Source organism: Schistocerca nitens, chromosome 7 (genome assembly GCF_023898315.1).
Source record: "Schistocerca nitens isolate TAMUIC-IGC-003100 chromosome 7, iqSchNite1.1, whole genome shotgun sequence".
NCBI lineage: Eukaryota > Metazoa > Arthropoda > Insecta > Orthoptera > Acrididae > Schistocerca > Schistocerca nitens.
In genome coordinates, this window is record NC_064620.1 from 484,766,250 (window position 1) to 484,784,275 (window position 18,026).

At 37.8% G+C, this 18,026-nt stretch overlaps 1 protein-coding gene across 1 annotated transcript in view; it reads left to right on the forward strand.

Annotated features, from left to right (window-relative positions):
• The window catches only part of LOC126195324 (digestive cysteine proteinase 1), an 83,333-nt gene that overhangs the window by 14,812 nt on the left and 50,495 nt on the right, over positions 1-18,026 (forward strand). Inside the window, exon 7 of the mRNA XM_049933890.1 lies at positions 8,557-8,777. Within this exon, the coding sequence (XP_049789847.1) occupies positions 8,557-8,777 (221 nt within the window). The remainder of the gene's footprint in view (positions 1-8,556; positions 8,778-18,026) is intronic.

Consider the following 18,026-nt stretch of genomic DNA (forward strand, 5'->3'; position numbering starts at 1 on the left):
ATTGAAGTTCCCTTTCAGTTAGCTGTTTTAAGTAAATTTAATAAGTCTTTCCCTTCTTACTGTGAATGGTATATTTACCTAGCATGTATTATTCTACCTCAGCACCAAACAAATGACTGTTCGCACTAATAACAAAAAGTTTGTAATTGCATGTTAGTCTTTGAATTACTTTTTGATGTGTTGCATGGTTTTGATAGGTTATATATTGCTAAGACAGAGATTAAGGAACCAGGTTTTAAATTGTAAACTATTTCCAAGGGCAGGTGTGGACTCTGACCACTATTTATTGATTAAGAAGTGTAGATTAAAAATGAAGAAACTGCAAAAAGGTAGGAATTTAAGAAGATGGGACTTGGATAAACTGAAAGAACCAGAGGTTGTAGAGAGTTTCAAAGAGAGCATTAGGGAATGACTGACAAGAACAGGGGAAAGAAATACAGTAGAAGAAAAAATGGGTAGTTTTGAGAGATGAAATAGTGAAGGCAGCAAAGGATCAAGTAGGTAAAAAGACAAGGGCTAGTAGAAATCATTGGGCAACAGAAGAGATACTGAATTTAATTGATGAAAGGAGAAAATATAAAAATGCAGTAAATGAAACAGGTGAAAAGGAATACAGACGTCTCAAAAATGAGATTGACAGGAAGTGCAAAATGGTTAAGCAGGGATAGCTAGAGGACAAATGTAAGGATGTAGAAGCATGTGTCACTAGGAATTAGATAGCTACTTAGATTTTTGGACAACATGGTTGTGGAGAGAAGCAGTGATTAGTATGATTAATCAATAATTCAAGAACAGTCTTGATCACATTTATTATTATTATTATTATTATTATTATTATTATTATACCGCCAACTGGTTTCAACCCGACGTAGGTTGAAACCGGTTGGCGGTATTATAATAATAATAAATGCGATTAAGACTGTTCTTGAATTATAGATAGCTACTGCCTACAGGAAAATTAGAGAGACCTTTGGGGAAAAGAGAACCACTTGTATGAATATCAAGAGCTCAGATGGAAAATCAGTCTGAAGCAAAGAAGGGAAAGTAGGAAGGTCGAAGGAATATATAGAGGGTCTATACAAGGGTCATGTACTTGAGGTCAATATTATGGAAATGGAAGAGGATTTAGATGGAGATGGAATGGGAGCTATGATATTGCATGAAGTATTTGACAGAGCGATGAAAGACCTAAGGTGAAACTAGGCCCAAGAAGTAGACAAAATTCCATTAGAACTACTAATAGCCTTGGGAGAGCCAGACACGACAAAACTCTTCCACCTGGTGAGTAAGTTGTGTGAAACAGGTGAAATACCCTCAGAGTTAAAGAACAACATAGTAAATCCAATACGAAAGAAAGCAAATGTTTGCAGGTGTTAAAATTACCGAACTATCAGTTTAATAAGTCACGGTTGCAAACTACTAACACAAATTCTTTACAGATGAATGGAGAAATTGGTAGAAGCTGACCTCGGGGAAGATCAGTTGGGATTGCGTAGAAATATTGGAACACGCGAGGCAATACTGAACCAATGACTTATCATAGAAAATGGGTTAAGGAAAGGCAAACCTACGTTTCTAACATTTGTAGACTTAGAGAAAGCTCTTGACAATGTTGACTGAAATACTCTCTTTCAAATTCTGAAGGTGGCAGGTGTAAAACACAGGGAGCGAAAGGCCATTTACAATTTGTACAGGAACCAGTTATACGAGTCAAGAGGCATGAAAGGGAAGCAGTGGTTGGGAAGGGAGTGAGACAGGGTTGTAGCCTCTCCTTGATGTTATTCAATCTGTTTATTGAGCAAGCAGTAAAGGAAACAAAAGAATAATTTTGAGTCAGAATTAAAATCCCTGGAGAAGAAATAATAACTTTGATGTTTGCCGACAAAATTTTAATTCTGTCATAGACAGCAAAGGGCCTGGAAGAACAGCTGAATGGAATGGGCTGTGTCTCCTAAGGAGAATATGAGATGAACACCAACAAAAGCAAAATGAGAATAATGGGATGTTGTTGAATTAAATCAGGTGATGCTAAGGGAATTAGATTCGGAAATAAGACACTTAAAGTAGTAGATGAGTTTTGCTGTTTGGGTAGGAAAATAACTGACGATAGTGGAAGTAGAGAAGATATAAAATATTGACTGGCTGTAGCAAGGAAAGCATTCCTGAAGAAGAGAAATTTGTTAACATTGAGTATAGATTTAAGTAGCAAGAAGTCCACTTTGAAAGTATTTGTGTAGTGTGTAGCCATGTATGGAAGTGAAACATGAACAATAAATAGTTTAGACAAGACGATAATAGAAGCTTTCGAAATGTGGTGCTACAGAAGAATGCTAAGATTAGATGGGTAGATCACGTAACTAGTGAGGAGGTACTGAATAGAATTGGGGAGAAGAGGAACTTGTGGCACAAATTGATTAGAAGGGATCAGTTGGTAGGCCACATTCTAAGGCATCAAGGGATCACCAATTTAGTATTGGAGGGAAGCGTGAAGGCTAAAAATTGTTGAGGTAGATTGAGATGAATACACTAAGCAGATTAAGAATTATGCAGGTTGCTGTAGGTACTTGGAGATGACGAGGCTTGCACAGGATAGAATAGCACGGAGAGCTGCATCAAACCAGTCTTTGGACTGAAGACCACAACAGCAACAACAACAATGTGGTTGTGCGCATATGACCATTGCATGATGCTGATAGTGAAGTGTCCAACTCAACATTAAATAATTGAGTATTTTTTACTAACACACGTGTTATGTGCTGATACACTATACTTGAAACAGTTCACACACAAGTTTGTTATATTTGAGCAAATACACAATGAAATTGCTGAGGCGAATGAGTATTGTTAAGAGAAACCTGAATGTGTTATACATTCAATTCACAAAATATCCTAACAGTGACCAGATCCATTAAGAACTTGATAGTACGAGATGATGTTTATGCGGTCTCCAGTATGCAAGATACTGACTGACTGTGACAGTGTGGTTGGCTTTACTTGATGTGGCTACCAGCTGTTTAGCTTGTATTGTATTGTATTTTTTATTGGTCCTGTTGTCTACATAGCAGCTTATGCATAAGACATTGGACAAGTCAAGCTATAAATATACAGGCTGAAAGTCATTACAAGGCATACATATTTAAGGTTACAATAATACACTTTACACATAAGTATTTATATGACACATTTCATAAATTTAAATATTTTTCAATGGAGTAAAAGCAGTGATGCTGTAAATATGACTTAAGAGATTTTCCAAATGTATTGACCTCAGTGATAGCTTTTATGTTTTCAGGAAGTTTGTTATAAAGCTTAACTCCCATGTGAAAAGTACATTTTTGGCACAGTGCTGGGCTGATTTGAGTCATATGTAAGTTTCTGTTTTGTCTGGTAAAGTGCTCATGTATATCACAATTTTTTTGCAGTCACCGGTCCTTGCCTATTACATTTAATTTAAAGAACAAAAGGGTTTCCATAATGTATACACATGGTAATGGAGGAATACCAGATTTCTTAAACAGGGGTTTACAAGAGTCTCTAGGCTTGCACCCAAACAAGATTCTAATGGCCCTTTTTTGTAGTTTAAAAGTGCTATTAGCTGTTTTGGAGTTTCCCCAGAAGGTGACCCCATATCTAAGACGAGAATGAAAGTACGCATGATGTGCATTCAATACTGTTTTCTCACTACAGCATGATTTTAATGAACAAAGAAGGTAACATGTTTTGCTAAGTTCTGCATTGAGATATTTAATATGCTCATTCCATCTGATGTTACTCTGCAGCCAAAGTCCTAAAAATTTGGTTTCAGTATTGTTACCAACTGGTTCGTCATTGATAGAGACTGATGGGATAAACATGTCCTTGTTAGGAACATTGTGGAATTTTAGAGCAATGGTTTTCTTACTGTTTATTACAAGCTGATTACTCTGTGCCCAGCTGCTAAGTTGTTTCGTGACCGTGTTTACTGTCTGCTGTAACTGTTCATTGTCGTCTCCTTTTAGTAGAATCGTGGTGTCATCTGCAAATATGATTTTTTTGTGTGCATCAAGATTTAAGCTTAGATCATTTATGTACAGAAGAAACAGAAGGGGTCCCAATACTGATCCTTGGGGTACACCACATTTAATTTGTTTATAGTCAGATAAGTGATTAGATACAGTTTTTACTTCAATATTTGTGTGCTTGATACAGTCAGGAAGGAACTGATCCACTTGTTGGACAGACCTCGAATACCATATCTTTCTAGCTTTGATAGCAGAATTTTATGGTCCACCATGTCAAAAGCTTTTGACAAGTCAATAAAGACTCCTATTGTTTCCTGTTTTTTGTCCATCAGGTTTAGGATGGAATTGATGCACTCATAGACAGCAGTTGTCGTAATACCTACTTTGGGTGAGTCTGTTGGGCCAGAGCAGCATAGACATTGGTCTTTGTCGGGAATGCAAAATCCCTCCTTTCTTAACAAACTGCAGGCCTGCTAATGACCTTAGTAAAATCTGGCTCAGTTACCCAGGGGTGCTTTTCTTTATCAGACACCAGAATGGAGTACTACACCATTATGGATGAGGTGTTCAAATAGCCACTATAGTTTTCAGCACAGTGCTTGTAACCACCTGCTAAGATGTGGGTTATCACTTTCCTGGTGGTTTATAAAGGAGTCTGTCCTTATTGAGTCACACACTTGTCCCTCCTGCTGTTGCAGTGGATGATGTTGATGATGACATTTGTTGTAACATTATCCAGTTGGCAAGAGAGGTATGGATTGAGGCACAAGTCAACTGGTGGTTAGTGGACTGGGGGCGATGCTGGAACATTCGTGTTGTGATTGTGTTGGTCTTGTGATGGCACTGCTGTAGCAATGTCACAGTTTTGATTAATATTGATCATATATCAGTTGTTCTTGGCATTTTGTGACTTTTGGGATTTTAAGCCTCCTGTGTCTACCCAGGTGAGTGGTGAATGGTGCAGGCACATGGTGCAGGTGAGACTATTTCCTGGGCTGACTAGGCCAAATCCAGTAAGACCATGAGCATCTTCTTCTGCATTTGGGGCAGGGGAAGCCGATCAGTGCATCCTAGAATGTCATTGTTTTCATTGTCTTCTATATTTGAGCCTAAAATGTACTTGCCGATCCCTCTCCTTCAGCAGAACTGTGGAGCAGAGCAGAGTGGAGATGAGAGATGGTCAGGACCTGGATCCAGTTTTTTTTTTTTTTTTTTTTTTTTTTTTTTTTTTTTTTAACTCCACAGGGACTTTGTTGCAATGATTGACACCAATGCCCATATTGCAGTCTGTGTTGTGGCTGTTGACATCTGACTGGTAACTTAGAGAAAGTGTCCACCATGTACAACCATCTTGTCCTCTATAACAAACCTTTAAAACTGATATTGCTACATTGGGTGCTTAGATGTGGGAAGAAATGGTTGTTGACGGGCACGTGTGAAGCCCACACAGACTATTCATCCTGCGTTGGCTCCCACAGCTGGTCAGTAAACATTGCACTGTACCATCACATTTATGTGATACATTTATCATGGTGAATGATAAAGCAGCTGGATGACTGGAGTATGCTTGATATGACAACCTTGCATTCAAATTCTCCTGTGACCATTAGCATTAGGCTTTCACAATCTGTGGCACCACAAATAGTTGGTACATGTGGGGGTGTGTATTGTTGAGGAAATGTTCAAAGTGCCTGCTGTCAGGCAGCCAACTAAAAACTGGACTGCAGTTCCTTTCATTGCACCAAATATTTGATTAGGGGTGCATATTCAAAATATAGAATTTTTTCTGCATACTAGTTCACTCCCTGTATGAGCTTTGAGTTGGTAAGACCATTGCTTATACATAGTTGGATGGTATTTGTACTTCAACTTGCATGTGATGTGGATTTTTGGAATATAGGGTGTATATACCCCTGTGACAGATGAGAAATCAGGGGAAAACGTGGGAATTTTTTTGTCCGGGAGAAAAAAAGGAAAAACTGTGGAATTTTATAGAATTCTGGAAATTTTTCATTGTTGCTTTTTTTTTCAATTAAAGTTTTGTTGTTTTGACTGGTAAAAACTGATACTCCAACAAAGAATTTTACTGTATCCCACTACTGTAGAATAATACTGCAGCAATAAAACATAAATGAGAAAGAAAAAAAAAAATCTTAAGCTGCAAAGGAAATGCGTCATTCACAGCAACAAAACACAGTGCACACACAAGAGCCTGCCAATAGCAAAATGTGTCAAAGGCTTTAGGACGAAGACTATGCAGTACTTCATGACAACAAACTGTTTCCGATGAGCGTGACATCCCAACTGTCTGGATTAGGTTCGTTTGAGCAGTTGCCAGTGGGCTCATGCGCATGCGCAATTGAGTCACGTATGAGCACTATCATCTCCCGCTGCTGGATACTTGAATTGTGTCTGTTAGCTGTATCGGCAGTAGCAACAAGCAGCCAGATGCTGCCCGGAAAAATATTTCTGGTGCACCAGTACAGTAACTGCCCAGATTCGCCCATATGCGGAGCAGTCTGAGTTGTACTGGGGAGGGGGGGTCGTTTACAGCTCTCACATGAAATGAAAACAAAACTGATTTCTGTGGCCAGGAGCTATCTAGTGAATTAAAATACATTCATGTAATTACAGAAGGCTAAGTTAGTTTCAGTTTACTGATTTTGTTTCCACATTTTTGGCAGTCAAGCATTAATCACCTTATAGAACAATGAAGTTATTTTTGTTGATTTAGTAAAGAAATTTGACTTTCAATAATCTTTTCAGCAGAGGCAGTCAATTTATTTGTAGTGAAGTGTTTCATTTCACATTATTGGGTAGTTTCAACTGTTTGCCAAATTTCAAGTGCACTTTTTCATCATCTGGCACATATGGCTTTATTCAATAATAAAGAACAAACTGTAGTATTTCCTACATTATTGGCACTCCAAGAAAATTTGCATCCCGTAACACACACTGAAAAGCTTAATATTAGGCTGGGACCTACTTCTTTGTGAATCTGAATATATGAATGTGCACTTTAAGCCAAATTATGCATTTTAATATTGTTTACAAAATTCCGATGGTCTTGGAGTATCCTCTGATATCCTGTTCCGTTTATGACAGTGTACATGTTGCTGCACATCAAAGATCTTTCCAAAACACCTTTCCCTCCCTTCCCCTCTCCCTTCCCCTCTGGGGTTGGTTTTCTAAAGTGCTAAAGTGCTGGCATGGTCTATGCCGGTGTATAACCATTCAAAGAACTGATAAGTGTTATGGTTCTGGGGGAAAGTATACTATCACTTAACATGGAAAAAAGTGTATTTTCACCTGGGAAAAATTTGTTTGTAACCAGGAAATCCAGGAATTGTTTTCCTTGTCTGCATATACACCCTGAAGTAGGTCCTCCACTGCTTGAGGTGACCTTAATTGTGGTAAAATTGCATAAGAAAAGTTGTGAAACAAGGTGTAAATGATATTTAGAGGAGCTGTGTGCCCAAGAAGTGAATTACGTATAGTATAGGGTCTGCTCAGTGCATTGCAGAGGCCACAAGAGTGATGAAAGCCACTGTGATGAAGGTTAATGGGTAGGGTTGTCTTCACTATAGAACAAAGCTCAGAAAATCAGTTTTGAAATAATAGCTGCGGAGTGTGAAATGTAGGTGAGGAAGTAGGAAGCTACAGGTTTTGTTTGCAGATAGGTTCTGGTTGGAGAAGTTTCCAGCAGCAGATCAACTACTCACTGTGACAAGGTGTGAAGTTTTCCACGTGTGTGCAAAAGGTCCTTTTCTCTCTAAAATTCAATTATTTTTTGATGGAGTGCGAGTTTGCCTCACACAGGTCAACATTTTTCCAGTGAGTGGATTCCATCCCAGAAGTAGAGCCTCTGAGAAGTAAGTATAGTTGTCATAGCCTCCTCATCTCACCAAAAACGTATTAGTCACACATTTATGTCCATATGATGCTAGAGAGGAACATCAAAGGGATGGATGTTGCAGCAATAAGTTTCAGTTCCTCATTTTTTCCATTACTGAAACATCTTCCGGGTAAAGTGTTTTGTACTGGTATTAATCCCCCTCCTCCTTTATTTATCTTCTTTCATACCAGAAAACGCTTTTCCTGATAGAAAAAATCAACTTACTTCTTTGGTGCATGACCACCTACTAACATAGTGATTTGTTTACTGTTCTCTTTCTTGCATGAATTGGTTGACCCATCGTCATCTACAGTAATAAATTGCTCCATACAGTCAATTTGATTTTTGTTTTGTTTTAATGGTAATATGACGACTATTGGTGTGGTATCGAAAGTTTTGCAGGCTGGCTGTCAGTATGGAAAAAATAGTTTTCGAACTAAAAAAAGGAGAAAGAGAAGGACAAAAAACAATGATCAACACTAATGAATTTACCTAATATAGTTCTTGTTTGTAGTTTTTGTATTTTAGTTAGCAATGTTCATTTATACTACCAGAATGTATTTATTTACTAATTCACGTGTTTGCATATCTATACGCTCTAGACAGATTTCACAAATCTCATGTTTGATTTGTTGTTATCATTTTGTAAATTATTTAAAGGTTCATTCATTCAAAAAACCGTGCAAATGTGGGTTATACACTGGCAGTCAACCACCTAGCCGATAGAACTGACTTGGAACTGCAAGCACTCCGTGGTCGCAAATACACACCAGGCTATAATGGTGGTCAGCCCTTCCCTTACAATGTATCTGTTGAACTGAAGAATGGACTTCCTAGTACATTTGACTGGCGCCTGTATGGAGCAGTCACTCCTGTTAAAGGTAAACAGCAATATAATGCTTCAAAATAACTCACTGGGATGAAATACTTGCAGCTTTTGCATTTTATTAGCTAATGGAACTGTTCTTCATTGTGTGTTTGTTTACATGCTTTTGGACCACTTTAGTCAATTTTATTAAAAAAAAAAAAAGAAAGCTTTGATTTCCTGTTGATCCATTACTACTACATTCTCTCAGATCGTAACTTTCTTCCTTTGTATGAAATCATCGATACCATTGTTTGTCTCCTTCTTCTTTTACATATGAGCCACTATGAACTATTGTTATTGCAACTGTTTCTCCTTTCTTTCCTTCCACATTTCTGTATATTTCTCTCTTCTTTGTTCTGTTTATGTGGCTTCAGTCTTTTTCTTGGGTTTTTCACGGAAACCTTTAGAAAATTGCTATTTCTTTTTGAGTGGCAGTCATTCCTCAGTGTCTTGTGGAATAATGTAGAGTTCATCCCTGTTCCTTCCAATGTCTTTGCAGTATGTGTTATGCATTTTTTATTTACTGAATATATGAACCGTCTTTTTGTCGGTCCATTGGGATTCATCTTTTCCTAACCATATCTCTTAATTTTTTCAGTCTGTACGTAAAGTTCACTATTACGGCATCTTCTGTATCGTAATTGCTATTTAACTGGTTCCAAAATTTTCCTTAGTACTTTTCTTTCTTTGATTTGTTTTGCTTCCATCATTGCCCTTTTTTTTCCATAGGTAAACAGTTTGAAAGTCTCTTGGGCATGCAGCCAGATTGACTGATCACTGTAGAACGAATTTTCAGTGGTGTAACATGTCATCATCGGGTTACTTCTGCTGACTGATATCCTGGTGCAGTGTATTTGTAGAGTGCCCCTTTTGTCAACTAATCTAACTCCCTCATTGTTATGGCATTTTGCTAATGACATTCTGTTATGACTTCTTGTAGGACACAAGTAGCAGGGCTGAGAGACCATCCTTTCTGACACTCCAATTTTGCTCTCAAAACTTCCAGAATTTTCACCTCTAAATTTCATTTCAGAATGGGTGTTTATGACTGTTCGCTTAATTAGAGTTGTGGTTTTACTACAAATGCACAGTTCATTGAGAATTTCGCATAGTGACTTCTTATCAGCTGAGTCATAGACATTCTTAAAGTCAACCAATTTGATTAATTTTTTTTTTTTAGATATGGTATTATTGCCTTTAAGTTGAAAATCCACTCTGAATATGCCCTGTTCTTTCTAAAGCCACTACCCCATCAGATGTAACATCCACCTTAAAACCTTTAAAATCAAAATTTCCTGGTAGTTATGATAAAATGTCAACAAAGTTAAAGAGTGTGCTTCTGAGTTTAGTAGACTTTGAAGGTACCATCTGACTACAAATAATATATTGTCAGAGTTGCATTTCGGATTTATAAAGGGTTCCGATACTGAGAAGGCCATCTACACAAACAGTGGAAATGTACTTAATTTATTAGATAATAAATTACAAATTCAAATGGCTCTGAGCACTATGGGACTCAACTGCTGTGGTCATGAGTCCCCTAGAACTTAGAACTACTTAAACCTAACTAACCTAAGGACATCACACACATCCATGCCCGAGGCAGGATTCGAACCTGCGACCGTAGCAATCGCACGGTTCTGGACTGCGCGCCTAGAACCGTGAGACCACCGCGGCCGGCTAGTAAATTACAGGCTACTGGTATATTTTGTGATCTGTCAAAGGCATTTGATCGCGTAAATCACTCACAATATCCTTTTGAGTAAATTGAAATACTACGGTGTAACAGGAAATGCTGCAAAATGGTTCAAATCCTATATCTCTGATGGGAAACAGAGGATGTCATTAGGAAAGAGGCATGTATTAAATTATTATACATCATCCAACTGGGAACTAATTGCATGTGGTGTCCCACAAGGTTACATTTTGGATCTTTACTTTTCTTGTGTCTATCAGTGATCGCTCATCAGTAACATTACCAGATGCCGTTATTTAGTTTGCAGATGATATAAACATTACAATAAATAGCAAATCAGGTATGGCCTTAGAACAATCAGTTAATGAAATTTTCACGGGCATTAATAGATAGTTCGTAGCCAATTCTATGTCACTAAACTTTGGAAAGACACCCTACATGCAGTTCAGAACTTGTAAGATGTTTCCCACCAGTGTATGCCTAAAATATGATGATAAATTGGTAGAAGAAGTGGATAGTGATAAATTCTTGGTATTACAGCTTGATAATAAATCCACATTGGAGGAGCACACCACAGAAACTGCTGCACCACCTAAACAAAACCCTGTTTGCAATGTGAAAGTTGTTAGATGTAGGGGATATAAAAATGAAAAAGCTGACATACTACACACAATTTCATTTTGTAATATCACACAGGGTTATTTTTTGGAGCCATTCATCAAGCCAAGCTAAAGTTTTCCAGCTCTAGAAACTTATAATAAGAATTATTTATGTTGTAAGCTCAAGAACATCCCACAGAGGCCTGTTTAGGGCACTAGGGATATAAACTACTGCTGAATGAAATTTGCTGTTAAAATATATGTTTTTTTGAAACAAACAGCTCAGTTACGGAACCAATTCTGCAAATAAGAATGGTCTTCACAAAGATTCAAAGTGTCCATTATTCAGAAGCACACATTTTCAGTTACTTGCCAGCAGCTGTAAAAAGTTTAACTATCTATAAAGTTCAGTTTAAGAGCTGCTTAAAGGATTTATTGGTGGTAACTCCTCCTACTCCATTGATGACTTTCTTAGTAGAACTGACTGGTATATGTGTGTGTCACTAATGATATCAAATGATGTGAGTATTAGTACAATCTGACTTCTGTACAAATTCAGTGCAATAATGCAATCATTGTATATAACTGTTGTAAAATGATTTTTCTATTTAGTGTTTATTGCCTCGTAATTGAAGATACATTCAGAAAGTTTGTTTACTTGTTCCATGTTCATGATTATCACTCAACTTTGGATCTATGGAATACACATTAGCATATTTGTTTTTCGTTGTAAATATTTATTTTTGTGTATTCTTTTTTTCTGACGTGTTCTACATCCTGGAGGATCTCCTCACTATGGAGCAATTTGAACAAAAAGTAAATTAATCTAATCAAATAAATTTGAGGTTTGAGTTGTTGTTCTACCCTAGCTAACAGTGCTTTTGATGAGATTTTGTAGGTAATCAATAGGAGAGAAATGCCTCTGTGGTTGTTGACATCAGTTTTATCACCTACTTTGTGCGATGGCTGGATCAAGGCCGTCTTCCAGTCTTCAGGAATCACTCCTGTTAGCCAAATGTTTTGAATGATTTCAGTTAACGTGACCAGATATTTGTTATTTGAATCTTTCTAAAATTCTGCAGTTATGGAATCCTCCCCAGGTGTTTTATTGTTTTTGAGGGTTTGATTATTCCCTTGATCTCCCATTTTAGTGGTGGATGTGACTCACATTACTTTCGACTGAGGGAAGAAAATATGAAATAAAAATAATATTGGTAAATTATTTGATTTACTTATGCAGGAAAGAAGAAATGCAGTTGTTCGTACTCTTGTTGCATCTGTATTTTGCGGTTGAACACTTGCACTCCCATTGGGCCACAGGTGAAAAATAAGTGTGAACATGCAAACAATTGTGTCTAATCAAGTACAGTGAAGGCAGTGGTGACTCTGAATACACTGTCTGAAACAGCTTAACAGTAAAGGAAAATACATGCCGTCTGCAAGTTTGAGATGTAAAGTGCCAAAGAAATTAAGCAAAAGAAAAGTTTCTCGGGTAATTTTCACCCGACGCAGCTACTTAAGGGTTAAAAGCTGTGAATTTCATTACTAGTTGATCGTTGTGTGTAGTTCTATTAGTCATTTGATATTCTTATTTTTCCTTTCGTGAGCTGGGTAGTCCCAGCAATGTTCCTGAAGTTTTTTTCTGTCTGCCCAGTTGTGCATTAATATTGACCCAGCAGTATTATAGTGCGTTCTTTGGAATTTTCGTGACAAGTTCTTAAAGTTGATGCTGGCTGCAATGGAACTGCTGATTGCCATTGTGGTGTTACCCTAAATAGTTGTCTTGTGGAGTAACACTGCTGTGAAATTAGCTCAACTTAGTTTCAGCCGAAGTTGTAAAGAGTTTGGCCTGCGTGTGCTGTTAGAAGCTGCCCGTGTCTTGGAGCACAGGGAAATCAGAGCTCGTACAGAAAGTTAAAGGTGTTCGTTCTTTCCGCGCGCTACACAAGATTGGAATAATAGAGAATTGTGAAGGTGGTTTGATGAACTCTCTGCCAGGCACTTAAATGTGATTTGCAGAGTATCGATGTACATGGAGTCTCTGCTGGCCTGCCTACTTGTCACCCCCTGTCAATCTGCTAGTAAGCTGGCTGGTTTGAATTTCTGCCTTGTGTGGGATAAAGTATTGTCGCTGTGATGTATGTTGTGTGTCTTCTTGGTGCCTAAGCATTTCTTGCAATATTCCGTGACTTATTCTGAAGTGATTATTTTTTTCTGCACACTTCTCCATAGTCTTAGGCATTCCTGGTTTCCACCTACCTTTTGATCCAAATGTTGTTCAGTCGGATATACCTCTGTAGTTATCTGGAATGCTCATATCTCCTTTTTTGTGGAGAAGATGGATTTATCCATTGTGCAAAGTCCAAGGAATTTTTCTGTTGTCAAAATTTTTGATGGAGCCACGCATAGGTAGATCCAAACCAAGTCTCAGACATATTTCCAAATTTTGGTGGAAACGTCTACTTCTTCTTCTTCTTCTTCTTCTTCTTCTTCTTCTTCTTCTGTGTCTTATATCGTATGCATCTTGAGGTTGGCCAGTCATGTCTTGTTATGCTATTCTGCACATATTTGTGTTGTTTCAGAGTACAGTCCTATCCATTTCAGGTCGTTCGTTTGGGTCCTGATCATGCATTTGATAGTCATCTGGCACCTTTTTTTCTGCTCGGTTATATCAAATGCTGTTCTTGTCATAGACTAAGGTTCAATACACAGGACATGCCCTTATCAGTGTAGACAGTTTTCTTCAAGCTTTACTGCTATGTTTGCTGCCATAAACAAGCCTCGGATGTGGTTGTTTCTTGTTCTTGTCTTGTAGAGTCACTCCTACAGATGTATGTAGCATTCTTGTCTGTAACCTGGAGCTTCCATTCATCTGATCTGTGCATGGCCCAACATTCTGAACCCTAAATTAGAGCTTATCTTATTACTCACTTGTATGTATTTCCTTTGAATCGAACAGGCAGTTTGTATTGTAGATCACACTTGTTAGTGACCTCCACTTCTGATTTGAATAAACAAGACTGCTGTGCCTGTTAGAATTCTTTATTGGAGAACACAAACAGTTTCACAGATTAAATTTGCATCTCCAGGTGTATCCAGCCCCCAACATTTCAGTCAAGGTATCTGGTTGCTTAATGTTTGCAACACTATGCATGCACGGCTCTCTGTATAGACCTTGCTACAGGTAGTGGTTGGTCGGTGCCGCCAACAGGAACGCTTCCTTACCAGGTTGTCTGTAATGGAGGTAAAGTGTGACACTTTTGACAACTTTCTCTTTTAATGTTACAAATGCGATGTTTTTGCTAAGTATTTTCATTATTTTTCATTATAAATTATTTTAATAGCTACTAAGTCCTTACTTTGACGTTTTTACTGGGTTCTTTCTTAGGTTTGGGTTGATCTTAGCCTCCAATACATTTTATCATAGACACTTGCACATTCATGAGTCAGACATAATAAATACCTGGATATACATGTTGGGAATGGCTTTATTTGATTTAAATGGGACCTTTTAGCTTTTGACCGTAAGCAGCTTTTATTTGTCTGGTTCTTGGCATGACTAAATTTCTGATAATTTCTGAAGATGCAAATTTAATTTTTGAACCAGTCATTTTCTCCAATAAAGAATTCTAACATCCGCAGCAGTCTTGTTATTCAAATCGTGTAATATTTTGTCTGTGATTGCCCTAAACTTAAAATAGTGTGTACCTCCATTCCAACCACTCAGTTTTTATATAGTTTTCATTGCCTTCTTCAGTGGAAACTGTGGATGTTATTACAATCTGGGGTGTTTGAACTGATGGATTGGTGTGATAAGAGCCTTATCTAGATGTGGTTGCAGTTTCAAACTGGTGGCTATTCCTGCGAAATCGCATTACATGTTCTCTAGTTTGATGCTACGTACTCTTAAGTCCTCTGTGTCAAGTATTGTAGTATTTCAGTTCCTTGAGTGCTGCTGCCACTTCTTGGGCTGTTGGGAGGGTTTGTGTGTTCATGGTTGATTCCTATTGGTTTGTTTGTGTTGATTTTGGGAGGTCTCCTGGTTTCATGAGAGTTCAAAAGTTTGTTTGTTTTTGCTATGATTTTGGTAGCTTCATTGGGATTTATGCTAATTCTTCTCCTCCTTTTCAGCATTAATGTAGGGGGTTGTATTTTTATATTTATCTTTATTGTTGTATTGTAATTCTGTATAACAGGATCCTATAATTTGTGTGCATCTCTCAATTACTGTATACAGATATCCACATGTCTCAATGTGTGAAGTACATTGTTATGACTGAAATCTAAATCTGGACATTATTTGTTGGTTTCTGAAAAGCCATTGTTCCTTGTACTATGGACACAAAGTTCTATTGCATACTGTGGCTGTATTGTGGTTAGCAATTACAAGTAGTGTGTGTCAGATGTAAGTATCACAATAAGAGAGGCTAAAATGTAAAAGGAAATAATATTTTATTTTAACCGATAAAAAAGCTGTGGATTTCTGTACACACAGTTCACAGCTGAAAATTATGCCCTCTACTCAGTTTTGAAAATCTTATGCCCTCTAATCGGGTTTAGTTGTGTTTACAGTAGGTTTAAGAAGTCAAACTTCATCGATCTTCATACCTGTCATAATTTCATCCAGGCTTGTTGAAATGTTTGTTTTTGTTGTTCTTTTTGTGATCTTTACTGGTCTGTTAAGTGCACGTCTCTTTATCTCTGAATAAGTACTGCAACCAACATCCGCATGATCTTGTTTGTTATAGTGAGGTCTTATTGCCACTTTGCAATTATTAACCCCCTAACTGAACTGACAAGTCCTTAATGCCTCAGGATCTGTCCTTTCAACCTCTCTTCTTTTACTCTAGTTGTTCCATGAAATTCTTTTCTCTCCAGTTTAATGCGGTACCGGTTTATTAGTTACTTGAGCTACTCATCTAACCTTAAACATTGTTCTGTAACATTTCATTTTAAAAGCTTATATTTTGTCTAATCTATACTTTGATCACAGACATTTCACTTCCAAATAATGCTACACCCAGCATTTTCCCCACCAGGAAAGACTTTCAAGCACTTCAGTCTTTTAACATGAAATACAAATCTCACTTACAGAAACAGTTTCCTTGTTAACCACCAGTCTGCGATTTATATCCTCTTTGTTTCTGCCATTGACAGCTACTATACTGGTTTCGGTCTGCATTTGACTACCCTCAGACCCTTGTACCATGATGGAGGCAGTGGCGAAGAATGGAGTGTGTGTTGTGACTCCACGAGTGTCAAATGCTCATTCATGGAGGTCACAACAATTTTTCCATTCACTACCACTGCTTACCATCTTGGTGTGAGGGTCTGATGGACGAATATTAACCAAAACCGGTTACCATCGAGATAAATGTTTTTGCGATCAAGAGTGTTTATAATCCATTTTTAAAGTACTTTCATGAAGACCACTATTTCTCCAGGAGAAATGTTCTAAAAAATAAATGATATACCACCTACTGCTTTTTATTTGCATATCATCTACTGCTTTTCATGTGCTATTTCCTAACCTAATTCTGCCACCATTGCCTGATTTAATTTGATTACCCTCCTTTACCGTTGTTTCACTTTTGTTGATGTTCATCTTACTACCGTTTTTCAAGGCTCTGTCCATTCTGTTCAACTCATCTGCCAAGTCCTTTACTGTCTGAAAAAATTACAATGTCATTGGCAGAGCTCAAAGTTTCTTCTCCGTGAACTTTAGTTCTCTCCTTTATTGCACAGTCAAGGTACAGATCGAACAACATGGGGCACAGACTGCAACCCTGCCTTTCACCTTTCTCAACTACTGCTTCCTTTTCATGCCTTTAGGCTCATAACTGCAGTCTCATTTCTGTGCAAGTTGTAGATAGCCACTTGCTGTCTGTATTTTATCCCTTATAACTTCTGGGATTCAAGGGTATATTGCAGGCAGCGTTTTCAAAAGATTTTTGTAAATTTACAAATGCTATAAATTTCGGTTTGCTTTTTTCTACTTGTCTTTTAAGATCCTATCTTCTAAGATAAGCATTGTGGCGGTGTTACTTTGACAATTGCACATTTCTTCAGAACCCAAACTGATGTTCATCTGGGTTGGCTTTTACTTCATTCCATCCTTCTGTTGATAATTCTTATTAATATATTTTGTTACCAAGACTTAGTAAACTGATATTTAAGTCAGGTTACCTTCCATTCAGAAAGTGGGTGCTCTCAGCGATTGTTATGTGGCTTATAAATTATAGAGTGCAGCAATCGGTCGTCCTTTTTTAGATTTTATTACGCAAATCCAGATTTTGGCTAGTGGCTAGCCATTCTCAATGCACTGTTTTCTATTCTCGATGCATGTAAGTCCCTGTTCAGGCATCAGTCACATTTCTTTGAATATAGTTACCGTATTTACTCGAATCTAAGCCGCACTCAAATCTAAGCCGCACCTGAAAAACGAGACTCGAAATCAAGGAAAAAAAGTTTTCCCGAATCTAAGCCGCACCTGAAATTTCAGACTCAAAATTCAAGGGGGGAGAAAAGTTTTAGGCAGCACCTCCAAATCGAAACAAAGTTGGTCCACTGTAATATGAGACACAATTTAGGTCCAATGAATGACGATACAGCTACAGTAGTTTGCTTCGAGTCGTAAGCTTAGCAGTTAAGCTTTACGAGGTAGCCATTGCTATGCGTCAGGCGCTCCATCCGTATTTATAAAGGTACCCTTCTTTCTCACGTGCCTCGTCTGGTTTGAATCGATTGTTTATTTTTCTTTGATCTGATAATTGCCGTTCTCTTTGTTATAGGTGTTTATGTCACTCTAAGCTAGAAATGCATAACTGTTCTGTGTCATGCATTGTTTGTCACATACTGATAATGGGTGTTTACGGCTTGTCGCCGCTCGCGGCATGGCTTGCCTTTGTGCACGCTACAGCCGCTTACAACTTTTTTTTTTTTTTAAAGAGGAATTGTCTCATTAGCG